We start from the raw sequence: 27,255 nt of genomic DNA on the forward strand, positions 1-27,255 counted from the left end.
CAATAAAATAATCGCATTCCACTTGGACCAATATTTAGCCTGTGTGTCAGCACCCATGAGCGATTATTTTCTCAGCCCCAGTCGGATCGAGAAAACATTCACAGCATGCTGCGAATGTAATGCGATCCTGGTTTCTCTCGCACCCATTCAAGTGTATGGGGTGAGAGAGAAAAAAAAAAAAAAATATCGCACTGCACTCGCGGTACACTGGTGTACTGCGAGTGCAGCGCGAAAATGGCAACAGACGGCTACGGAGGAGAGAGGGAGATAAATCCCTCCCTCCCCTCCTCAGAGCTAACCCTCCCCTCTGCAGCACCGGCCCGCCCCTCTTCAGTGACGGTCTGCCCCTCCTCAGTGACGGCCCGCCCCCCGCAGCTTGCACGATCAAACCTCAGTCGCAGGGACACACGCAGGACACTTGGCTCTGCTGTACTGCCAGCGTGAGCCGAGTCTCATGCGAGGGGATCACAGTAATCCCCGTGTGGCCCGAACCTTAGCTCTATTCTCTCTGTGGAGAACACTCGCATCTCAGAAGCATAAATTGTCATGCTGCGGTTCGGAAAGCCACTCTGCATGAGTTTATGCTGCGGAGAAAAGAAGCACAGTGGGCATGGGTTAACTTTAAAGGGACTATAACTTTCTAGAGAATTCATTTACATTTCCCCAGGGAGCGCCTGAATGACTCCGCTCTCCAGTTGGCAGTCTTGGTAAATAGAATAAGAACTCCCAGTTCGATATGCAGACTTGTAATTTTAGACTGGACAATCACTAGCTTTCTTTTTCAGTAAATCCATCCATACATTATCAGGCTCTGACCCCATCTTTTGTATTAAACATTAGTAAGTGCATGCAAAGGTCACTGTGAAAACGAAGCAGGGTCAACTGTGATTTTGCCTATTCTGAATGGTGGATTCAGTTGATATTATAACCTGTGTATGGATGTGTTCACAGTCATTGTAATCCTGCCTAGTCTAAAAAAAATCCCAAACCCCTGTGGCCAGTGTGGAAAATTAAAGATTATTTTTAAATTAGAATATATATCTAGGCTGACGGTTTTGTACTGGAGGGGAGTTGATAATGTAGATCAGCCATAGCACAATGCAGCAGACACTCTAATATCAAGTAACTTCCATTACCTGGGTCAGTAGCAGAGATGATGGCTCCAAAGAAGAGACAATCCGTGTAATAAAATTTACCATTCAGCTGGCCAACAAGATTCATTAATTTCACCACTCCGTACATGAGATTTCTAAAATAAAAAATACAAATAGGACGGTCATCAAGGAAAAGTTATAATCAAAAACTAGTAAATTTTAAAAAACATTATTGGCATCAAGAAGCCATGAGATGTATAATGGCTACAATACCATCCTAGACGAAGACATTTATTTCCCTCCCTCCACATATCAGCTCGGCTGTTTATGTATGTGTTCTATATGGGGGCGGGGGGTAAGAGAATAAGCTGTTGCCAGACATTTCTGGTGGAAGCTTCTATCGTAGGAGAAGAAAGGGATTGAGTGTTCAAACAATCCTATGTTTTGGACCTTCAAACAGTAAACTATTAAAGGAGCACGGCCATCAAAGTTGTTATCCTTATAATATATTGCAGTCATCATATTATATAGCATTGTGTACTTTCAGTTGCTCATTTTGCCTTTCTACCCAGTGAATTCTTTTCTTTTCTCTGCTCTATGTAGAATCAAGGAAGTATTTTGTCCCTGCACAAGTCATTCCACTTTTCAATTCCTCGCCCAGCTGCTCCGCTCCACCCCCTGCTAGGGACTTCGCAGTGGTAACTCATGCAGGGGAATGAGACTTCCCGTTTCTAGCTAGGGCTTGGAAGAATTCAGCTAGTCAGTTTTCAATCACGAGATGTCATAGACATGTTGTAGAAAAAGATTAACTTTGTGTAAGGGCAAAATAAGCAATTGAAAGTGGAAAGTTCTTTATAATATGATGATTGCAATATATTAAGAGGATAAAAACTTTGATGGGAGTGCTTCCGTAAACTAGATCTGTAAATTTAATACAAAGTGTCTATAGTCTGTCACTTGTATTTCACTGTTCTTCCAAGATTGTTGCAGTATATGCAAATATTCAAGGGAATGAGTCAGCAGAAAGTGACCTACTGTTTAAATCAGTTTTATTTTTAAAACCTTTTAACAAAAATCTCTATAATCCAAACTTCCTATAAAAAATATAAAAATCTTCCAAAATGACAAGTCTGCAGTCACTATGTGACTGAAGACTTGTGAATCCTCACATTGCATGCATTGTACACTGTGAGGATTCCCCAGCGTTTGTGTTAGGAATGGTGGTCACGAGGTCACAAGTATGTGATATGAATACTCATGGCCAAAATCAAACCAGATTCACTCAAATTCTGCCCGGGAGTATGCATATCTAATAGTACATTTCAGTACGAATGAAACTGAAAATAAATTTCTACGAAGTACAAAAGATGGGTGCGGGTATTCAAAGGTTTTGCTGGCCCATTTGTAACCATCCAGTTTTTGGCAGGTCCATCAGCTTGTATGTTATTTTCCTTTTTTGCATGTTCTGAAACAAAGATCTACACTAAACCAATAAGTCCATGATATGGCATTGGGAGGTGTTCTTATCAGCTTAACAACCTAAGGCTAAGTTCGCACACTGCGTTTTTTTGACGCTGCGTTTTTGGCTGCTAAAAACGCACAAAAACGCACCTGCGTCGAAAAAACGCGTAAAAAAACGCATGCGTTTTTACCGCGATTTGGTGCGTTTTTGGCTGCGTTTTTGATCTCTGCGTTTTTCCAATGCATTGCATGGGGGGAAAACGCAGAAAAACGCAGGAAAGAATTGACATGTCCATTTTTTTTTTCAAGCTCAAAAACGCAGCTTAAAAAAACAGTTGTGTGCGGACAGCAAAATTGAAAACTCAGACTTTGCTGGGGAAGCAAAGTCATGCAGTTTTGAGGCCAAAAACGCACCCGAAAAACGCGCAAAAACGCCGCGAAAAACGCACTGTGCGCACATAGCCTAAATCTAGCTACCCAGCATACAAGCAAGTTATGAACTACACTATATCCAGACAGGCCCATAATCTCTCATCCAATAGCTCTCAGAAATGAATTATATCAATGTCCAATAATGGTAATTAACTCTAATGTTCTCAATTATTTATAACGCTACAGAACTGGATGGTGCTTAATATCCACAAGCAAAAAGAAAAATCAACACCGTTCTGCAATATGCTCTTTACAATGAATCTTGTTAATGTTCTTATAAATACTCAGTTATTAAATCCATTTTTATTTCCCTATATATTATGTATAACACATTATGTATTTTACTATTGTATGACATTATATAAATACCTCCTTTTTATATTGATAGGCTTTAGGCAGGGAGAGGCATGTGTAAAGGAAAAGGTTAGGCACTTATCATAGAAAGGATCATTTTGCCGTGGCTGATGGCCACTCACGAATTGACCAATTGCTAACTCACAGGGCAGACCAGAGGTGTGACTGCATCCTCGAGAGTTAGAGATATATGTTTAAGTAGGGCCACCCCTTTAAGATCATTTCAATTGGTAGCCATAACTATGTTTATAGGTATTGTTTTCATGTGAAACAAACAAAAACAAAAAAAATTTAACGGAACCTCCGTCCTGAGGGGCCCCCGTCAAGGACAGGAAACCAACTGATGCAGGGAGAGGAACCGCCCATTTTTATCCTGTAGGTTTCCGGTCCTTGAGGGCAGATGCCTCTCTCTCGTGGGGTGCGGTCATGGGTGACAGAAAAAACATTGTATCAACCCTTCTCACAGAGATGTATAACACTAGATGCGTAACATTTTCTTTTCCTATCGTAATGACACACACACACACACACACACACACACACACACTATACACTACAGTTTAAAGTTTAGGGTCACTTAGATAATTTCTTTTTTTTTTTTTTTAAAGAATAGCACATTTTTTTCAATGAAGCCAACATTAATTTAAACAGAAATACACTCTATACATTAATGTGGTAAATGACTATTTTAGCTGCAAACGTCTTGTTTTGAATGCAATATCTACATAGGTGTATAGAGGCCCATTTCCACAAACCACCACTCCAGTGTTCTAATGGTACATTGTGTTTGCCTACTGTGTTAGAAGGCTAATGGATGTTTAGAAATCCCTTGAAAACCCTTGTGCAAGTATGCTAGCACAGCTGAAAAGTTTTGCTAATTAGAGAAGCTATAAAACTGACCTTCCTTTGAGCTAGTTGAGAATCTGGAGCATTACATTTGTTGGTTCCATTAAACGCTCAAAATGGCCAGAAAAAGAGAACTTTCATGTGAAACTCGACAGTCTATTCTTGTTCTTAGAAATGACGGATATTCCATGCAAGAAATTGCCAATAAACTAAAGATTTCCTACAACTGTGTGTACTATTCCCTTCAGAGGAGAGCACAAACAGGCTCTAACCAGAGTAGAAAGAGAAGTGGGAGGCCCAGCTGCACAACTGAGCAACAAGACAAGTACATTAGAGTCTCTAGTTTGAGAAATCGACGCCTTAGAAATTGATGAAAGCAAAGTTGGAAGGAAAAAATTATTATTTCTAACCTAGTCAATGTCTGGACTATATTTTCTATTCATTATGCAACTCACTTGATAAAAGTATGATTTTTCATGGAAAAGACAAAATGGTCTGGGTGACCCCAAACTTTTGAACTGTAGCGTGTAATATTATGCATAGCGTGTAATATTATATAATATAATACATATATACACACACACACACTAACTAGGTGACGCAAGTATTGAACGTGTCACTTATTTTCTAGATAAATATATTGCTAAAGGCGCTATTGACATGAATTTCTCACGAGTTGCCGTTAACAACCTTACCAATCCACACAGGCAAAGAAATCAAACCATATATGACCATAAATTAAGTTATGTGTAATAATGAGAAATGAGACAGGGAAAAAGTATTGAACACAATAAGAAAGAGGTGCTTATAAAAAAGGTGTCCCATTACCATTTCTAAACTACTCAAGGTTCCAGTGAGTACTGTTGCGGTCCTAATATTGAAGTGGAAAGACCATCATTTCACCATAAACCAGCCAGGAGTTTTCAAAGAGCCAAGGACCATTTGTGGAGAACTATAGAAAGACCTGGAATCACCAGGTAAGGCTAAGTTCACATTTCCGCTAAAATGTATCAGTCACAATCCGCTGCTCTTGTAAACAACGGAATCCGTTTAGCGGATTCCGTTGCTCCCATAGACTTGTATGAGCAGCGGATTGTGACTGATGATGCTGCGTTGCACCCTCCGCCCTACTGATCAGTCGTGGAACAACTGACCGCCGGGCGGGAGGAACGCAGCATGTAACGTTTTTTGAGCAGCGAGATCCGTCAGATTTCGCTGCGCATGCTCTCTGGCTCCCTGCACACGTCACCAGCTTTGGTTGGTTACCCGATATTTACCCTGGTTACGGTGCAAGGAGCCAGCGCTAAGCGGTGTAGGCCCGTAACCAAGGTAAATATCGGGTAACCAAGGTAAACATCGGGTGCTTTGCTACCCGATATTTAGTCTGGTTACGTGTGCAGGGAGCCGACACTTCCCCGCTCGGCCCCGCCCCCTCCCGCACTCCGCACATGTATGTACACACACACACACACACACGTCCCCAGCCATGCAGACAAGCACTGCCACTGACACCCTCGTCTGGCCCCGCCCCCCGCTCGGCTCCGCCCCCTCCCGCACTCCGCATGTGCGCACACATACATACATACATACATACATACATGCACACTCACACACACACACACACACACACACTCACTCACACATACACTCACCTGTCCCCAGCCATGCAGACCGCAGCACTGCCACTGACATCCTCAGCGCCTGGCCCCGCCCCCTCCCGCATTCAGCATGTGTATATACACACACACACACACACACACAGACCTGTCCTGCAGTCCCTGCGGCACTGACGTCCTCAGTGCCACGGCCCCGCTCGGCTCCCCCCCACCCCCCAAACTCCGCCCCCCGCACACAACGGAATCCGACAAAGAATTCTGTTCTTTGTCATCCGTTGTACAGCGTTGAACAGCGCATCAGTCACATGCGTCAAGCGACACATGTGACTGATACAAAACAACGGAAATGTGAACTTAGCCTATAATTGTTTCAAAGAAAATTGGTAAATTCCATGGACTGTATGCACACTCAATGCATGACTCCAATTTCTGAACAAAAAGTATGTACAAGCGCATTTAACGTTTGCTCAACAACATTTAGACAAGCCTGAGAAATACTGGGAGAAAATGGTCTGGCCAGAAGAGACCAAAATTTAACTCTTTGGATGCCATAATACACATCAGTTTTAGGTCTCTTTTACACATCAGTTTTTTACCATTCAGTCACAATCCATCAATTCGTGAAAACAACGGATCCAGCGATGGATAAGTTTTTCTCTCATTGAGTTGTATTCGCGACGAATTGCGATGGATGGCCTTGTGTTTCATCTGTCGTGCGACGGATCCATTGAAAAGTGTTTGTCTAGCCGACGAAGCCAACGTGCACATATACGTTTTTTGTGTGCGTCAAAAAACGGACAGCGACGTATCCGTCGACGCCCAATGTTTGTTAAAATGGAAGCCTATGATAGCAGGATCCGTCGCAATCCGTCAAATGATGTAAATTAATCTCTCTCACTATTTCTCCATATAGGTTTTCAATGGCAAATTACCATTGCCATGTAAAAAAAATATGGTGCGACGGATCCGTTTTTTTTTACTGGATCCGTTGCATCAGTTTTACCACAATCTGCAGCGGATCTGTTGCCTCAGTCACACGACGGATTGTGACTGATGCAAAAAAAATGATGTGTGAAAGAGGCCTCAGAGGCCAAAAGGCACTGCATATCACCCCAGAGGCTTTTGTATGAAGTGGTAAATACATTTCAGTAAGCCTCTTCAATGCTTTTTATGGACATCTCTATTTCTTTGCCTTTATGGATATACAGTATAAGGAAAAACACATACACAAAACAGTCTTAATTATTACCCATTCGGCTACCAATTTTTAGGAAAGTAATCTACACAGGAAGACTAGAATTGAAAGATTCACAGTTCTGTTTTGGAGCTGCTTTTTTCTTACTGGAATGGTGTCACACTAGCATATAGCACCTGATGTGAGAGAATCGGATGTGATATGCTAATGGTACTCTGCTGCGAATGTGAGCTGAGTGTCATAGTGTGATCAGAGTCTCTCCCACGCAAGAATTGGATCACCGATGCAGAGAAGATTGAGAGATTTATTTCTCCTTCCTCCCCATTGCCTGTCTCTGTGTATATCACACTGCACTTGGATGTCATCAGTGTAATCCGATCTTTCACATGCACCCATAGACTTGTATGGGTGCGGGTGATCAGAGTCTCGCTGTCAATTGTAGCATGCTTCAATATTTTCCTTAGTTTGTTTAAGGCCCCCTTCAAACGTCCGTGTCACCAGTACGTGTTTGGTCCATTTCCTCACGTGCCAGAGACAAGGGCACACGTAGACCCATTAAAATCAATGGCTCTGCGCTCACGTCCATGTTTTTCCATGGACCGTATGTCTGTGTGGCACATACGTGTGCCCGTGTGCTCCACACGTAGACATGTCTGTTTTTCTCCGGCATCACGGGTGTCACACGGACCGCACATTGACCACACGGATGTGATCTGTGTGACACGCACCGGAGAAAACACACGTGCCTGTGAAATACTCACCTTCGTAAGCACTGCTGTCACTTGCTTCTGACCCCCGCTCATTATGCTCATGAATATTCACTCCACTAGCAGCAGTCAGCAGGGTGGGAGACCGTAGATCCATGGACAGCAATGCCAGGGACAGGTAAGCAGAAAGTTCCCTTTCTCCGTCTGTTATTATGGATAGCACACGGAGAACACACGTGTGCCATAAAAACGGCACACGGAGGGCAATACGCACCTTTGACACGTCCGTGAAAAATGTGCATGATTTTCACGGGCTTGTTAAGGGGGCCAAAGCTAAGGAAACATTTGCAGATCTGAGCTGCAACATTGACTAACATTGGGCAGAGTGTAAACGCTAATTTGAGTGAGCCCTAATACCGATTATATAGAGAGCAGGAGGTGTGCAAATTGTTTCTCTTTCGGACCTTTTATTCTTACATTAGACAGACAAAAAGACCTAGCATTCAAAAAGAATTAATTATGGTTTCCTATCCTTTAGTTCTTAGACAATTCACTATGTAAAATAAGTATCATCTGCAATAAATTCCCCTTTATGACTCACCGATTTCAAGACTCAGAAACTGCAAAGTATATAAATAGCATAAATAAGTATAAATATAGCATCACTGCGAGCACAGAAGCTGCAAAACAGCAAGACATAAAAAAGTTGAGATTTTCAAGTGCGCAGCTGGTGCAGAGAATGAATGTGTCATCTGAGGCGGCACACGGATATGACTCACCCAATGATGAAGCACGAGACGGCCGTACCAAAGAAAGCATAGGTGAGGATTGAGCCAATGTTTCTGAAGAAGTGTCTCTGAAAAGAAAAATCAGATTGGACTTCAGGACCGGACTAAATTAAAACCTAAAATATTATATATATATTTGATTGAAGTTACAAACCCAAAGCTGTACCGCAGACATATGATAACACATACCGACACGCATTCATCATTGCAATATTTTATGCATCACTTATAACGTAAACATTATTGATTTCCAAAAAGTATAACGAGACATAACATAGTATCTATGTCAAATGCAAGAAGTGGATTCTGTCTTGACTCTTTAAGGTTAAAGCTGCTTTCACACTACGTTTTTTTAACATGCGTCATGAACGTTTTTTTGCTGTAAAAGCATGTGTTATTTTGCAGGATCCTGTCACTAAGTTTAGGGGCGGGCATTGGAGTCATGTGATCGGGAGTCAGTGGAACTGAACGTGATAGACTGGGAGCCGGCATCTGACAGCTGCAGAGGCTCGTAACCAAGGTAAACATCGGGTAACTTGCTTGGATACCTGATATTTACGTTGGTTACGAGCATCCGCAGGTGCTAGGAGCCGGGCTCCCTGCACACGTAACCAACGTAACCATCGGGTAACTAAGAGAAGCGCTTTTCTTGGTTACCCGATACTGATCTTGGTTACGAGTGTCCGCAGCTCTCAGGCGGGGGAGAGAGAGAGGGTGAGAGGGGGGGAGAGGAAGGGGGAGAGAGACAGAGAGGGAGGGGGCGAGAGGGAGGGGGAGAGAGGAACTGATCACCCGAGGCTGGTTTCTGGGCATGCTCAGTAGAGCAAGCAGGATCCTGTCTATCAGCATGCCAGCGTTCACATGCGTTTGCATGCAGTATAGTCAGGATCCAGCAATTTGCAGTATTTGGACGCAGCTCAAAAAGCTGGATCCTTACTATAACGCACGCAAACGCAGGTGAACGCATGTTGACGCGAGTCCATTGCAAATGCATTGGAATGATAACGCATTTGCACTGGATCCGTTTTTGCGTTAAAAAAACGTTCATGACGGATGTTAAAAAAACGTAGTGTGAAAGCAGCCTAAGAGTACCATTCAAATATCATTAATAACAACCTTGTGTATGCCTCCAATTCATTAAGGTAGGCATTTAGTAGGTCACTGACTGAGGATTATGTAGGAATAAGATGCGCCAAATTCATTAAGAGGGGCACATCAAGTAATGAATTTGGCGCATCTTACTGCTGCACGCCTTTCCAAAAATGTTACTCCACACAGTGACTAGAGTAATATTTCTGGCTTAAGAAACGCCAGCACTAATATTAGGGAATTTTAAAGAGCAAGTTATAGCCACGATCCATCTCGACTTTTCCCCAGCTCTGCCCATTTTTGTTAAGCATCCCAAAAAGTTGCAAATTGAGCAACTTTTTTAAAGTGTTTTATGCCAGGTTTCTGAGGCAATGACTGATGAATCGCCTCCTTTCCATTTTCCATGAGAGCTTTGCTTATCCAGAGGATTAAAACAGATTCATGAAATATGACTTCTACCAAATCTTGCAGTTTATTGATGCATCTCTATTCAGTCCCAGTCTGGAGGATGTTTTCTGAAGGAGTTTTCTATCTGGTGCAATTTTTGCAATTTCTTTTTTTTTGTTATTGAATTTGCGACTGACTACCAAAAAAAAAATAAATAAAGAAATAAAAAAATAGTTTGTTAAACAATGAGGCAGTGTCCATCTGCGAGTTTTTCCCATCTAAGGCTATGTGCCCACGCTGCGGATTTTGCGCGGATTTTGCCGCGGATTTGCCGCGGATTTTCCGAAAATCTGCAGCAGCGGCACTTCCAAGCCATTTCAATGGCATTTTGGAAATGCTGTGTCCATGCTGCGGATTTTTCCGCGGCGGATTTGCCGCGGATTTTGATCCGGAAAAATCTGCAGCATGTCAATTATTGTTGCGGATTTTGGTGTGGATTTTGGGTATAGAATGGGGAAAAAAAAAAAAAAATACGCATCAAAATCCGCGGCAAATTCGCGGTAATCCGCGGAAAATCCGCGGCAAAAATAAGGTGCGGATTTGCCGCGAAAGTCGCGGATTTTCATGCAGAAAAATCCGCAGGTACATTCTACCGTGGACACATAGCCTTACTCATCAATGCAAGTCAATGGGTGTGAGAAAAAAACAAAGCAATGTAATACATGTGTATGCCATCTATATGCAATGCTTTTTTAACATCTTTTACATGTTATAGCTATGTAAAAGATTATGTTAAAACCGCATTGCATACATCCGGATGTCAGGCGAGAAAAAAAATATATATGACACTCGCCAACTTTGATGGCGGCGAATCTCAGCTATTTTATATACAGGAGACTGGCTGTTACTGGCAGCAGGGCGCACACCCCCTGATGTGTGACGTAATCTCCCAGAAGGTAGGGGGAAAAGTGAGAGCAGCTGCAGCGTTACACTGAATTACAGGTATTGTAATAATAATGATAATAATACTAATAGAGCTACAAGGGGCTTCTCATCACTGTGGAAGTTTTTTTTATCTCCTTGGAGTACCCTATTAAATAACTGACACTTTAAGAGTTAATAGAAGAGTTAAATGAGACTCAGTGTTTTGGATGGTTATTTCAGCAACTATACCCATCTCGGATCCAGCCTTTGCTCCCCTCACCCCGGTTCGCTGAACTCTGTTGAGCTCCACATCAGGCTCTACAGGTGGCTCAGCATGCTCGAATGTAATAGTCTGCCTAGGCCTCTTTCAGGCCCACCAAGACACACATTTGTGTCTTGGTATTAAGACTTTTAGTATTCCCAAATCCTGTCTGCCTGCTGTCTCCAGTGCTTCTGCTACCTGCCTCCCAAGTCTGTCTGCCTGTGGCCTCCAGTTCTTCAACTGCCCTTTTTCTGTGTGCCTCGCCTACCTGCTGCACTGATGCCTGTCTGCCCACGCGGACAATGAAGGATCCACCTCACAAGTTGGCCCATTTAAATTTAAATAATAATTTTACATGCGACAACATCCAAAATTTCCATCTGCCAGTTGGATATTTATTTATTTTATTGAGAGCTTGTGATGTAACTTCTGACCAGTTAATTATAATCACAAGATGGCGACACGGGACCAGAGCGACACTAAACAAAGCTTCAAAGTTTCCCAACATTGGATGTACCGATATGTCCTATTTTGCAGTGACCTCCCGCAAATGGACGTACTGGTAAGTCCTGCGGTAGAAAGATCAGTGTCAAAAGGCATCGTGATCAGGTGAGATGACTGCTCAATGCCCAGGGGGGTGTCGACCGCCCCCCCCCCTTTCCCAATCAGCGATCGCTGTATTAGCCAGTCAAATGCGACAGGCCAAATTGCAGCAGTAAAGCACTTATCCAATTAGTGTGGTGACTCCCAGTGACATGACACCGGTCCCACCTGCCGCGATCGCTGTGATTGGCCAATCAAATAAATTCGGCTTAATCATAACAGTTAATCCTAACATTAATGCACAGTGGCGATTGGTACTGTCTGTCTGTCATAGCACCAATCACTATGTCGACCCCCAGTGATGCTGCGGTGTTCCCACCTGCTGCGCAGACCGACCAATTGCAGCCAAATTATTACATTGAAAAATAAATTAGCTGATAGGGTTAGGAAGATATAGGGATTGCAGAATCTAAATAAAATATACTATTGTCAGCTTATACTACAGTATTTTTTACTAACAGATAATTTCAGTTAGTGTAAGTTATTTGCTTGCGCTCAGTAATTATTTTTACCGACATTCACCTACTATATCTCATTTTTTTATTTTTCTATTCTGTTCTTTTTTTCTTGTTATAGATTTTTTTTCTCCCTTTCGTTTTTTCTTCTAATCTAATCAAGTTTACACCAAACACATCATATTAATTTTTTGTTACACATTAAAACACTACAAACACACACCGCTCCCTATGAAAAATATAAAATGTCCCACTCTACACAAAGTATACTTGGCCGAGGAGGCATTCACAGTCCTTGCCTCCGACACCCATAGTTAAGGGACAGGATGCCACATTCCTCTATTTTCCCTGCTCCACCACTTGCTATATTGATAACGAACCCCCAAGCAGCCGCCACAGGACAGCAACTGAGCCAGCGCCACATGTTAGTGAGCCCCTATGACCTCAACCCCCTAAAGATTACAAGCCACAGATTCCCAATTTTGATAAGGAATCCAATTTGATACTGCTGGAGTCACAGAAACATCGAAAGCTAAAAGAAACTGGCTCACATGAGGACCGCCCCAGGAAAGGAAGACCAAGAGTCACTTCTGCTGAGGACGATAAGTTTATCCGAGTCACCAGCCTCAGAAATCGCAGGTTAACAGCAGCTCAGATTAGAGACCAGGTCAATGCCACACAGAGTTTTAACAGCAGACACATCTCTAGAACAACTGTTAAGAGAAGACTTTGTGCAGCAGGCCATGGACATTAGACCAGTGGAAATCTGTGCTTTGGTCTGATGAGTCCTAATTTGAGATCTTTGGAACCAACCACCGCGTCTTTGTGCGACGCAGAAAAGGTGAACAGATAGCCTCTACATCCCTGTTTCCCACCGTGAAGCATGGAGGAGGAGGTGTGATAGTGTGGGGGTGCTTTGCTGGTGACACGGTTGGGGACTTATTCAAAACTGAAGGCATACTGAACCAGCATGGCTACCACAGCATCTTGCAGCAGCATGCTATTCCATCCGGTTTGCGTTTAGTTGGACCATCATTTATTTTTCAACAGGACAATGACCCCAAACACACCTCCAGGCTGTGTAAGGACTATTTGACTAAGAAGGAGAGTGATGGGGTGGTACGCCAGATGACCTGGCCTCCACAGTCACGAGACCTGAACCCAATCGAGATGGTTTGGGGTGAGCTGGATCGCAGAGTGAAGGCAAAAGGGCCAACAAGTGCTAAGCATCTCTGGGAACTCCTTCAAGACTGTTGGAAGATCATTTCCGGTGACTACCTCTTGTAGCTCATCAAGAGAATGTCAAGAGTGTGCAAAGCAGTAATCAAAGCAAAAGGTGGCTACTTTGAAGAACCTAGAATATAAGACATATTTTCAGTTGTTTCACACTTTTTTGTTAAGGATTTCATTTCCCATGTGTTAATTCATAGTTTTGATGCCTTCAATGTGAATCTACATATTTCAGAGTCATGAAAATAAAGAAAACTCTTTGAATGAGAAGATGTGTCCAAACATTTGGTCTGTACTGTATATGGTTAACATATGCTCTTGTGCCCTAATCGTTGTGGTGCAATGCCATCTACTAGCTGTTTCACGTTTTTAATCCCTTTTCTGGCCTTTAACAATTTATATGTATGTTATATCTAGTCAATAAAAATATGCATTATTAAATGAATGGTTCAGAGTGCACCATTTTTTTTCTTATTTTTGTGGTAAATTGATTATCCAGTCCCTTATCAGTGCTATCTTTATTGAACACACTATAAATTATATAAGCTGCACCGAGATCACAAGCTAATTTTATAAATTTATTAAGGTGTACATTCCCCAAAGGGATATCTGCATGGATGAGCCCCTAATCCACTTCAAGGTGAGGCTTAAATTCCAGCAATACTTGCCTATGGAATTAATATGTACAAGCTGTGCGAGAGTACCTCTGGGTACACTCACAGATTAAGGCTATGTGCTAACGTTGCGTTGCATACAGTTACGCTCCGTTCTGCACCGCAGCGTAACTGCATGTGTCCTGCATCCCCAGCACAATCTATGAAGATTGTGCATAATCCATTCGCACGTTGCGTTTTAGAACGCAGCGATTTGCATGCTGCCAAATTGCTGCGTGCTAAAAAGCAACATGTCACTTCTTTCGTGCGCTTTGGATGCAGCCCCCACTCTGTCTATGGTGGGGGCTGCATCCAGAGTGCATGAAATCGGCTTTTCAGTACGCAGTGTTACTACAGCGATTTGAAGCGCACATGTCCTGTTCAAATCGCTGCAGAAATTTCTGCAGGGACAGAATGCAACGTGGGCACACAGCCTTAGGGGTACTTTGCACACTGCGACATAGCAGCTGCGATGTCGGTGGGGTCAAATCGAAAGTGACGCACATTCGGCGTCGCTGTCGATATCGTAGTGTGTAAATCCTTTTTGATACGATTAATGAGCGCAAAAGCGTCGTAATCGTATCATCGGTGTAGTGTCCGACATTTTCATAATTTCCCTGCAGCGACGGTACGATGATATTCCTCGTTCCCCTGCGGCAGCACACATCGCTGTGTGAGAAGCCGCAGGAGCGAGGAACATCAGCTTACCTGCGTCACAGCGGCTCACGCCGGCTATGCGGAAGGACGGAGGTGGGCGGGATGTTTACGTCCCGCTCATCTCCGCCCCTCCGCTCCTATTGGCCGCCTGCCGTGTGATGTCGCTGTGACGCTGCACGATCCGCCCCCTTAGGAAGGAGGCGGGTCGCCGGCCAAAGCGATGTCGCAGGGCAGGTAAGTGCATGTGAAGCTGCTGTAGCGACAATGTTAGCTACGGCAGTAATCACAAGATATCGCTGCTGCGACGGGGGCGGGAACTATCGCGCTCGGCATCGCAAGCATCGGCTTGTGATGTCGTAGTGTGCAAAGTACCCCTTAGTGTTATGAAGGGAAGGACACATGAATTGAACCCCCAGAATGCACCCCTGGCATGGGAGTAGAAAAATTGTGTGGGACTTTGTGCACCCACTGCTGGATCAGGGTTATCATTTGTAAGTAGATTACTAATCCAGCATCCCTCTCTTCAAATTACTGTTTGCCAGAGCTTCCGTAGCATGTGGTATTGTGCGCAAAAACCAGAGGGGCCTCCTTACCTCCTTAGGTCGCTAAGTGGGTGTCACATGTTGTTTTGCTCTAAGCTCGCCGAGTGTCATGGCGGCATCTAACACTGTTCACATGGGAGAATCTGACACTCCACACTATGCTTTCTCTGGTGCTTCTGAGTTGTCCAGACAGGCTCGGGCTTCTGCAAGCCCGATCACTAATGAGTACAGCTGGTCGAAGTTAATTTCTCTTAGCCTGCTAGTTACCTCTTAGGTCACAGGATGTGGGAGACTGGGAGACCTATAGCAGTTACTCCCCACCTTTTTAAGATGGTGGAACCTGTCTTTTCATGCCGACTATAGCTTTTGCTAAACTGGTCTGTGTGATGTTGTATCCCAGTCCTGCTGGTTATTACTTTGTACGTGGAGTTCTCCCATTGTTTCCTCCCTGCTCTTATTTATCTCCTAAACTCTTTTACGTCTTATGCGTGTGTGTGTGTGTGTGTGTGTGTGTGTGTGTGTGTGTGTGTGTGTGTCATGAGATAGAATTTTAGTTTCCCCTATTTGTCTTTCTGTTGGCTTCATAACTCCTGTCCCATCCCTCCCCAGAAGTATGGGGTATAAGGTCAGGGCTGGTCAGGAGCAAAAGGAAGGCAGCCCAGATATCCTCACCATCTGCGGTAACTCTGGCTTTAGGGATAGCTAGGGTCCCCTAGCCTGAGGGCCAGTCTAGGAGCCCCTGTCCTCTGCTCTCCATCCACACCATGACTGTAAGCAGCTGCTCAGAAAGGGTGAGAGCATAGCCCAGTGTAGCGATAACCTGCTGGTGATCAAGTATAAGGACAAGAGGGATGTCCTTTTCTTGACCTCAATACATGGTGATGGTAGCACCCCCATGACTGTACAAGGTATCTCTTGTACAAAAAGCTGGCCACGCACATCGTACAGATGACTTTATATAACGCATTTGTGATATCACGATGTGCAAGCCAGACCGGCACATGCCTTCAATTTCAGTAGGTAGTGATCAAGACCCTAATATTTGGAAGACAGGAACCAGTAGGCTCCACTACCTCTAGAACTGAAGGTGGTGCCCATGTTTTACTGGGGCAAGGTTTCCCAGGTGAGGTCCCTCAAACTGCAAAGAGGAAGGACACAAAAAAAGTGCGTTACAGAAGAGGGATAAGAAAAAATACACTACTTGGCAAAGGGACACACCTGCCACGAAAATCCTGGCCTATGCACAAAAGAAGGTTTTAAAGTCTACCACCCATCCATGAACTATTTCTACACAACTCACATATGCCAACCTGATGTACCTTATCCAACTCGCATATGCAAACACACTATAAAATTCACGTACCGGGAAACACCGGACCAATTCTAATATAAGAAGGTCACTTGTGGGGGGGTTTCTACTGTTTTGCCACTTGAAGGGCCCAAACAGTAGTTTTCCATCACATATGGAGTATCAGAATACTCCGTAGAAATTGCATAAACATATTTTCTCCTGCTATGCCTGCGAATATGAAAAAATTGGGGCTAAAACAACATTTTTGTGGGAAAAATATGATCATCTATTTTCATGGTTCAACATAATAAAATTCTACAAAACACCTGGGGGTTGAAGGTGATCACAACGCATTAGATGAATTCAGTGAGAGGTCTAGTTTCCAAAATGAGGTCACATGTGGGAATTTCCACTGCTTACGTACATCAGAAGCTCTCCAAACACGACATGGCGGCCACAATCGATTCCAGCTGATTTTGTGTTCCAAAAGACAAATGGTGATCGTTCCCTCCCGAACCCTGCCATGCGCCCAAACAGTAGTTTTCCACAACATGTGGGGTATCAGCATTCTCAGGAGAAATTTCACAAGGTAAGGTGAATTTTCCCCTGTTACCTTTGTGAAAATGAAAAAAAATGGGGCTAAAGCAATATTTTTGTGTTAATAAAGTATAATTTTTCATTTTTTCCTTCCACATTGCTTTAATTCCTGTGAAGCACCGAAAGGATTAATAAAACTGTTGAATGTGATTTTGAGTACTTTGAGGGGTGCAGTTTTTAGAATGGTGTCACTTTTGGGTATTTTCTGTCATGTAGCCCCCCTTAAAGTCACTTCAATTGGGTTTTCTATATTTTGTTGGAAAAATGAGAAATTTATGATAATCTTTTAACCCTTCTAACCGCCTAACAAAAAAAAAAAAAAAAGTTTCAAAAATGATGCTGATATTAGGTAGACGTGTGGAAAATATCTTATGTGACATACCATAACACTGAGTGTTAAGGGCATAAAAAATTTAAAGTTTGAAAATTGTGAAACTTTCAACATTTTTGCCAAAATTCTGATATTTCCACAAATAAAAAAAAAAAAATATCTACCGAAATTTACCAGTAACATGAAATAAAATCTGTCACAAAAAAATCCGTCTCAGAATCACTGAAACCCAATGAAGCGTTCCAGAATTACTACAAAGTGACACTGGTCAGAATTGTAAAATTTGGCTCTGTCAGTTAGGTGAAAACAGGCTGCGATGGTAAGGGGTTAAAACACCACTTAAAAATAAAATAAAATAAAAAAATGCTGGAGTGCTTTAATTTTCAAGGACACTTATGAAATACCTGTTCTGCTATCTGCATTCTGGAAACATTTTATTTCCTTTATGCTTGACAACTCACTCAGATGTAGCAAAGATGAAGCGTTGTCCTCCACAAGCACCCTTGCTGCGCACCAATGCTCCCATAACAGGACCATCACTTGACCAAGACTTACCATCCAAGAAAGTTTAATCAAGTTTCAGAGAATTGATTTCCAGCAGATCCCTCAACTTCCACATCAATGCACAAATCGTATTAAAACGCATTTCTAAAATTCGAGAAATAAGTACCGGTACATGTTCCAAATTATTTCAGATGGAACCAAATCCCAGTCATTGGGATATGACCAGGAGTCACAACAATAGATATCTTTTAGTTTTCCCATTATGTCACCAAATAATTAACGATACAGTGCGCCCATAATAACCAGCTACACTGTCTATTTAAGACAGAATAATCATCCTTATTTCATAGTAAATTGAACGAGAACAAATGGGCAGTTGCTTAAAAGTGGTTAAAGCTGGACAATCTTGCAGAACAGATACAGACCAGTCAAATATGGTAGAGCTGGACAGAGCGGGACAGAGCGGGACAGAGCGGGACAGAGCGGGACAGAGCGGGACAGAGCGGGACAGAGCGGGACAGAGCGGGACAGAGCGGGACAGAGCGGGACAGAGCGGGACAGAGCGGGACAGAGCGGGACAGAGCGGGACAGAGCGGGACAGAGCGGGACAGAGCGGGACAGAGCGGGACAGAGCGGGACAGAGCGGGACAGAGCGGGACAGAGCGGGACAGAGCGGCTGATATATAACATGGGTTCTCTCAAGTTAACTCTTCAACTCCCAGAAATTCCTGCTTTGCCAGAAAGTTCTCTTTAGACCTGTGGTCATGCAGTTTGTCCTAACCGTGCTTTTCCATTCTGTTGAAGCAAAACTGCCCATACAAGCAGCATGGGAGAGAAGGGCAGGGGGATCCGGCCAGCTGTAAAATATACAGCCTGCTCGTCTCACAGATCCTCGCCTAGGATCAGTCACAGTAGGACTACAGAATAGCCATTAACCTAGCCAAAAAGATGTACACTATAAAATTACAAATCCCTTTGTTCTTGAGCGCAGAGATGATTAAAAATTAGTAAATTGCAAAGTTTCTCATTATTACAAGCACTTTGCATTTTTATTAATTTATGAACTTGAGAACAACACCTCTAATTACATTTGAAAGGAACATTAAGCACATTTGTTCATAAATCAAAGTGCATGTGTCAGGTTTCACAATACTGTACTAAGTGCTCACACTATTAAATAGATCTTAGATCTAAAGAGGCTGATGTATTTACTTTAAAGATGTATATCAGAATGGCTGTGTAATCCTGTCCCCTTTACACACTGGAACATCGCTAGCGATATCGCTGTAACGTCACTGATTTTGTGACATAATAGCGACCTCCCCATCGACATTGCAGTGTGTGACACGCATCAGCGACCTGGCCCCCGCTGTGAGGTAGCTGATCGCTACAAGTCATTCAGGACCATTCTTTGGTCCTTTGTTTCCCACTGCGCAGCATGTATCAGTGTGTTTGACACCGTTACAACGACATAGTTAGCGACCCAGCCCATAGGCATGCTAGCATTCCCTTTCCAGAGAGGTCGTTCTGCAGGTCCCTATCGCTGCTGCGTTGTTGGCCAGATCTGCCTATTTGACAGCTCACCAGCGACTGTTAGAGACTTTCCAGCGATCCCGGCCAGGTAGAGATCGCTGGGTCCCGTCACACGTAGTGACGCACCAACGATCCCACCAGCGATATGACCTGGCAGGGATCGTTGGTGCATCGCCACATGGTTGCTGGTGAGCTGTCAATCAGGCAGATCTCACCAGCGACCAGCCACCAGCAACTCATGTAATGATACTGCGCTTGGTAACCAGGGTAAATATCGGGTAACTAAGTAAAGCGCTTTGCTTGGTTACCCGATATTTACCCTTTTTACCAGCGTACGCTACTTACACAGAGTCGGTGCTCGTTGGTCTCCTGCAGTCAAACACGCCGATGGTTGCTGCACAGCGGGAGACCAACGAGCACAAAAAGGTCCTGATCGTTTTGTAATGATCAGCGACCTCGCAGCAGGGGCCCCCTCGCTGCTACGTGCCACACACAGTGACGTCGCTGGCGAGGTCGCTGATACGTCACAAAACCTGTGACGTTTCAGCGATCTCGCTATATGTGATGGGGGCTATAAGGACAACATCTGCAAGAACTTTGTATGTTCTCCCCGTGTTTGCGTAAGTTTCCTCTGGAGTCTCCGGTTTCCTCCCACACTCCAAAGACATACAGATAAGGAATGTAGATTGTGTGCCCCAATGGGGACAATGTTGCTGATGTATGTAAAGCGCTGTGGTATTAATGGCGCTATATAAGTGAGTAATTATTTATTATTATTATTATTATTATTATTAACTAGTATTGTGAAATGTGATGACAAATTATATTTAAGGGACTTTTCATGACCGACAATTGTTTTTAAATGCTTCCAGTCTCCTAAATAAAAAGAAAAAAAAGGACCATCGCTGCTTCCCACTCTTAAGGCCCCATCAGATGCAGCGATATCGCTAGCGAGCATACCCGCCCCCGTCGTTTGTGCGTCACGGGCAAATCGCTGCCCGTGGAGCACAATATCGTTTGGAGCAGTCACACGGACTTACCTGCCTAGTGACATCGCTGTGACCGGCAAACCGCCTCCTTTCTAAGGAGGTGGTTCGTGCGGCGTCACTAAGCGGCCGCCCAATGAAGCGGAGGGGCAGAGATGAGCGGCTGTAACATCCCGCCCACCTCCTTCCTTTCTCATTGCGGGTGGCCGCAGGTAAGCTGTAGTTCGTCGTTCCCGCTGTGTCACATGTAGCGATGTGTGCTGCCACGGGAACGACGAACAACCTGCGACCTCAACGATCAACGATTTTTTGAAAATGAACGATGTATCAACGATGGACGATTTGGTGAGTATTTTCCATCGTTAACGGTCGCTCGTTGGTGTCACACACAACGACGTCGCTAACAATGCCGAATGTGTGTCATGGAATCCGTGACCCCGGCGATATATCGTTAGATATCGTTGCGTGCGACGGGGCCTTAAGTCTTGTGTCACCCGGCAATCTGGTGACATTGGTTACGTTATTCAAGCACTGCACCCTGTCAGCAGCTGCCAATGGGCTGCAGCCTTATCGGTTCTGTCTGATTGAACTGTAAAGATCAGCTGCACGGGACAAGCAACATCACAAGATTCAACACAATGGGGGCAACACACAGGAATAAAGACCACCTCACCTCCAGGACCACTGCTGTATCTACTTAATCAGTGCTGCGTTCCCCTCCAATCTGCTGGAATCAACATCCAGCAGGGGCATCATATGAGCGCTGCAGCCAATCAGACTTCGGTTAACCTGCAGTGTTCACATTTTTTCCATGCAGGAGTGGTATCATTACGGAAGTAGAGTATCAAGTGTGGGGTATTTTTCCCCCTACCATCCTGGGCCTATTAAAAAGCAAACACATATCTCCATTTGTCCATCGAAGTGGACAACATCTGTAAGGTAATATGTCTTAAGTAATGTCTAGTTGTTTTAAAAGTTTTGCATACTGCTGAAGGGGTATTCGGCTTTTAATATAAAAAAAACTTTTGTAGGGATTGAGCCCACAGAAAACGCCAGCAGAATTACCAAGTTTTCTGGAATTAGATTTACCATCATTTTTGCGCCACTGACATCTCTGCGCGATACTATGAAGTATACAGCATGCAGCTTCATTTGGAAGAATGAACATGTTACTTCTTTAGACCCTTCACAGTTGCTAAAGGCAGAAGTGGTTAAAGGAAGTAAAGGACTTAACGTGCGTAGTGCAACGTGTAGTGACATGTCATCTTGGTTTTGGATCTGCAGCACTTTTTTCAGGCATGGTCCAGTCAGTATCGCCCTGAAAACCCTGCGTGTACATACTCTTGAATATAATGAAAAAATAACATTTTTCAATCATTATTTATTTTTATAATCTCTGCCTCTTTTGTCCTGTTAGCGAATGAACAAACACCACTTTCAGGATCTGTGGAAGCACAAATCAGACATTTTCGATTTTGATCAAATTTAATCAATAATAAGGCATTGAGTAAGCCAATCCCATTCTGAACTTTGCATTTACGGAGGGGTAAATGGCTTATTAACCATGACTTGTGCAGTGAAATATTCTCTGAACGTTCCTAAGGAATCGAAAACATTGCACATGGGATATTTCATTAAAACATATCGCAATGTAAATTGTACAGATTGATAGACCGTGCACTAAAGAAGCTGAAATTTATAGGTGGTAACAGTGTCATCTAGTGGTCATTCTGGCTGCAACCTGACAAGTATAAAAAGCCTTATTTTCAAAATATAAATACTGTAATGAAGGCATTAAAAGGTGCAAGACAGTATAAAAAAAACCCCTATAAAAATATACAAAGACGGCTGCAATAAGGGAGTGTGGTGATATAACCACTACTATGTACCTAAAAGGCCCTATAGTAGCAGCTCGGCACCCTACTAGGCAACGCAAGAGGAGGCGCTCCAGCTTGTCGTCAACCGGACTTAAGGCTATGTGCGCACTGGGAAATGAAATTTCCTTGCGTAAATTCCGCAGGCTCTCAAAGATTTTATCACCTGCGGAAAAAATCCGCATCAAATCCGCACCCAAATCCACATGCGGATTGTCGCGTTTTGTTGCGGATTTGGTGCGGAATTGGTGCGGATTTGGTGTGTTTTTTCCGCAAGCTGTTCCCTGCGTGATTTTTACATTAGATTAGTGAAAACCCGCAGCTACCTGCGGAAAAGAAGTGACATGCAATTGTTTTTGCTGCGGGAATCCCGCAGCAAAACATGCAGCTGTCAAAATCTGCCTAGTGCGCACAGGATTTTTTTTTGCCATAGGATTTGCTGGTGATTCACTGCAGAGATGTTATGAACATTTTCTGCAGCGAAACATGCAGCAAAACCGCAGAAAATCCGCGGCAAAATCCGGTAAGTGCGCACAGGGCCTAAGTCCCTAGAACTACCCTGGATAGATACTAAACCCCCTAAAAATGGGTTATAAACACAAGAAACAGACATGACAGTCTATAATAAATTCATATATTAAAAACAGCAGACATTATTTTTGTGTACAAACAGAAATGTTAACTTGATAGTGTCTACACTGTGTGCAGAATTATTAGGCAAATGAGTATTTTGATCACATGATAATTTTTACACATGTTGTCCTACTCCAAGCTGTATAGGCTTGAGAGCCAACTACCAATTAAGACGTCGCAGAGAGGGATCATTTAACATTTCTACCATTGGAACTCTATGGACCTCGAATTTTCTGGGACTTCTAGTGTTAAGTAAATCAGGTGATGTGCATCTCTGTAATGAGGAGGGGTGTGGTGTAATGACATCAACACCCTATATAAAGGTGTGCTTAATTATTAGGCAACTTCCTTTCCTTTGGCAAAATGGGTCAGAAAAGAGATTTGATGGGCTCTGAAAATTGTGAGATGTCTTGCAGAGGGATGCAGCATTCTTGAAATTGACAAACTTTTGAAGCGTGATCACCGAACAATCAAGCGTTTCATGGCAAATAGCCAACAGGGTCGCAATATGCGTGTTGGGAAAAAAAGGCGCAAAATAACTGCCCATGAATTGAGGAAGATCAAGCGTGAAGCTGCCAAGATGCCATTTGCCACCAGTTTGGCCATATTTTAGAGCTGCAACTTTACTGGAGTATCAAAAAGCACAAGGTTTGACATACTCAGGGACATGGCCAAGGTAAGGAAGGCTGAAAAACCACCACCTTTGAACAAGAAACATAAGATAAAATGTCAAGACTGGGCCAAGAAATATCTTAAGACTGATTTTTCAAAGGTTTTATGGACTGATGAAATGAGAGTGACTCTTGATGGGCCAGATGGATGGGCCAGAGGCTGGATCAGTAAAGGGCAGCGAGCTCCACTCCAACTCAGATGCCAGCAAGGTGGGGTGGGGTGGGGTACTGGTATGGGCTGGGATCAAAGATGAACTTGTGGGACCTTTTCGGTTGAGAATGGAGTAAAGGTCAACTCCCAGACCTACTGCCAGTTTCTGGAAGACAACGTCTTCAAGCAGTGGTACAGGAAGAAGTTGGTATCGTTCAAGAAAAACATGATTTTCATGCAGGACAATGCTCCACCACATGCTTCCAACGACTAAATAGCGTGGCTGGCCAGTAAAGGTCTAAAAGATGAAAAAATAATAATATAGCCCCCTTGTTCACCTGATCTGAACCCCAAAGAGAACCTATGGTCCCTTATAAAATGTGCGATCTACAGGGAGGGAAAACAGTACACCTCTCGGAACAGTGTCTGGGAGGCTGTGGTGGCTGCTGCACGCAATGTTGATCGTAAACAGATCAAGCAACTGACAGAATCTATGGATGGTAGGCTGTTGAGTGTCATCATAAAGAAAGGTGGCTATATTGGTCACTAATTTTTGGGGGGTTTTGTTTGTTTTTGCATGTCAGTAATGGTATTCACAGGTGGTTACTGCTATATACGATATGATAGACTGCAATGCATAATGAAGAAAAAAAAAAGTGTTCATAATTGTGTCCTTGATGCGTTTCCCGTCCTAAAATGCTATACTAGTTCAGCTCCCCTAGTCTCCTGATGAACCGTATTTAGCAAGAGAAAGGTGTCGGGGCCACCACTATGGACACTTATATAAAACATTTTTTTATTGTTCTTTTGCTTCCTAAATGCAAAATTAAAGGGGTTATCTGGCTTATTTTGACTTTCTTGTTATTTCACTATCGGGCTACATTGGGGCAGGTAAATAGAAAGTGACTACCTACCTGCCCTGCTGAAAGCCCCTCTCCGCCGGCTCAGAGCGATCATGTAACCGCTCCTGCCGGGATTTTGCTGCTTCCTGTGATGTCATGACGACAAGTGCAAGAGCTAATGCATCATGTAGCCGCTCTGCTGGGCAGGTACAGTGCGTGGCGTCCCCACACCCTTCCCTGCACCCTCCCACACATTCCATAGTGCAGGGGTCTCGCTGCCTGTACACTGCATGCAGCACCCATGTTGCTGGCAGAGAGCAGGCAGTGCCGCCCCCTTGCTGAACACTGGCTGGGGCCGTGCAGTCAGCGCTGAGTATCAGATGCCAGATTGCAGGGCGCCCTGCAGAGCCTCTGTATACAGCGATCAGCCGCCGGCCAATCAGAGGCTGCAGCAGATCACTGGAGAAGCTGCATACAGAGGCATCCCTGCACAGCGCCTGGAGATCTGATATACAGCGCTGACTGCACAGGCCGCGATCAGCAAGGAGAGGGCTACGGCTGCAAGAGGAAAAACACAGAGCACCGAGGGAACGAGGACAGATGAGAAAGATTTGCGTTTGGTTTTTTGCATGTGTGAAGGCTGGCAGACTAGGGGGCAATTCTACAGGACAGAGCATTACTACAAGAGGAGCAGGAAAGGGGCCATTACTACAGAATGGGCAGAAGGATGAGGCACAATACATTACTATAGTATGGGGACAGGGATGGACATATTACATTACTATATTATGGGATATGGATGGGCATATTTCTACATTATATGTGCGGTGGATTGGAGGATCACTTGGATATACAGAGCAGTGATATCTCATCTGTGATAGCACAATCACCACACATATAATATAGTAAAAATGTGCCCATGTTTGCTGGGGCGATGAGAGATCAGTGCTGGGCAGAATACTGACAGCCAATGAGTGTGCAGGGGGCGGGGATGGACAGTGAGGCCGGGCGGTGCCAGCTCTGACTGTGAGGTTCGGCAGTCAGGCATGCCATGTTAGGTTGAGCTGCATCTAAACAAAGTTTGCAGAGAAAAAATTCTTCTTTGTTACAAAATCATCTTAAAATCGAGATGGAACAATCCTTCCAGGAGCCCAAATTCCGCCTTACGCGTTTCACAGAAAAAACTCCTTAATCATAGGCAAATGCACATTTGCCAATGATTAAGGAGTTTTTTTCTCTGAAATGCGTAAGGCGGAATCGGGGCTTCTGGAAGGATTGATCCATCTCGATTTTAAGATGATTTTGTAACAAATGAAGAATTTTATAGACATCAGTGCTGGTTTGTTTTCCATCCCCTCCTCCCTTCAATGATTGCTACACCTGTGGAAGCCAACCACAGATACCGTGCAGTGGCCCGAATGGACGTCTAGATCTACAGACTGGTGAGCTGAAAAACATCTTATTTTCTTTGTGTTTTTCCTACATTAAAAAGGTTGCTGCTGCAGGGTTTCTGTAAATTTTAGGTCCTTCATCTAGAGGTGTGATCTGCAAAAAAATACAAATCCATTAGGGTGCTTTCACACATCCGGCATTTCGCCGCTTTGCCGGATCCGTCACACTCCAGTACAGTGCAATATGCAATACAGTACACTGGCATTGCGGCAAGCATGTGACCAGAGCTTGCCGCGATGCCATTGCACTGTACTGGAATGTGACGGATCCGGCAAGGCGGTGAAATGCCGGATGTGTGAAAGCACCTTAGCGCTCCTGCTCAGTTCTGGCAGCTTTCTGCTATTTCCCTTCCTTGCCTCGGCGTTCAAGATTACACATCTTCATAAAGTGAACTAAAAAAAAACAAAAAAAAAAACGGAAGAGGGCTCATACAGAGTCACTAAGTGCAGGATATTAAGGAATAACGTTTGGAACTCCATTCTATGTCTGAACTGGGTGCAAAAAACCTAAAAAACATCACTATGGGGAGATAAGGTATGCACACCAGTGACTATGGAAGGGGAATACATGGAATAGCAGAAACTGCTGTGTGAATACTGACATGAAAAATTCAATAGCTATTTGTTAGAATGAAATGTGAAAAATGGAACCTGCATTACTGCCATGAATATATGAATAAAGAGAAATTTAGCTACTGAATTGATCAATGCAGAAGAGCCCCAACACTACGCCAAAGTATTTCTCTACGTTGGGGTCCCTAGCTTGTGTGTGTCCTCTCATGCAGTTAAAAAACTTACCGTGTATGGGACGCTGAGACCCAGGCTATATATGCGTATAATGTGGATTGGCAATAGGTGTGTATGGGGAGGGTTCACAAACGAAAAACTACTAACATTAAGGAATAACGTTTGGAACTCCATTCTATGTCTGAACTGGGTGCAAAAAACCTAAAAAACATCACTATGGGGAGATAAGGTATGCACACCAGTGACTATGGAAGGGGAATACATGGAATAGCAGAAACTGCTGTGTGAATACTGACATGAAAAATTCAATAGCTATTTGTTAGAATGAAATGTGAAAAATGGAACCTGC

The 27,255-nt window shown here is 43.7% G+C and overlaps 1 protein-coding gene across 2 annotated transcripts in view; it reads right to left on the reverse strand.

Annotated features, from left to right (window-relative positions):
* SLC9A7 (solute carrier family 9 member A7) overlaps positions 1-27,255 on the reverse strand; it is a 119,367-nt gene that overhangs the window by 40,233 nt on the left and 51,879 nt on the right. For both annotated transcript variants that reach the window (XM_075336628.1, XM_075336629.1), the window contains exons 4-5: positions 8,485-8,561; positions 1,137-1,249 (exon numbers count right to left, since the gene is read on the reverse strand). In XM_075336628.1, the coding sequence (XP_075192743.1) occupies positions 1,137-1,249; positions 8,485-8,561 (190 nt within the window). The remainder of the gene's footprint in view (positions 1-1,136; positions 1,250-8,484; positions 8,562-27,255) is intronic.

This window comes from Anomaloglossus baeobatrachus, chromosome 2 (assembly GCF_048569485.1).
Source record: "Anomaloglossus baeobatrachus isolate aAnoBae1 chromosome 2, aAnoBae1.hap1, whole genome shotgun sequence".
Taxonomy (NCBI): Eukaryota; Metazoa; Chordata; class Amphibia; order Anura; family Aromobatidae; genus Anomaloglossus; species Anomaloglossus baeobatrachus.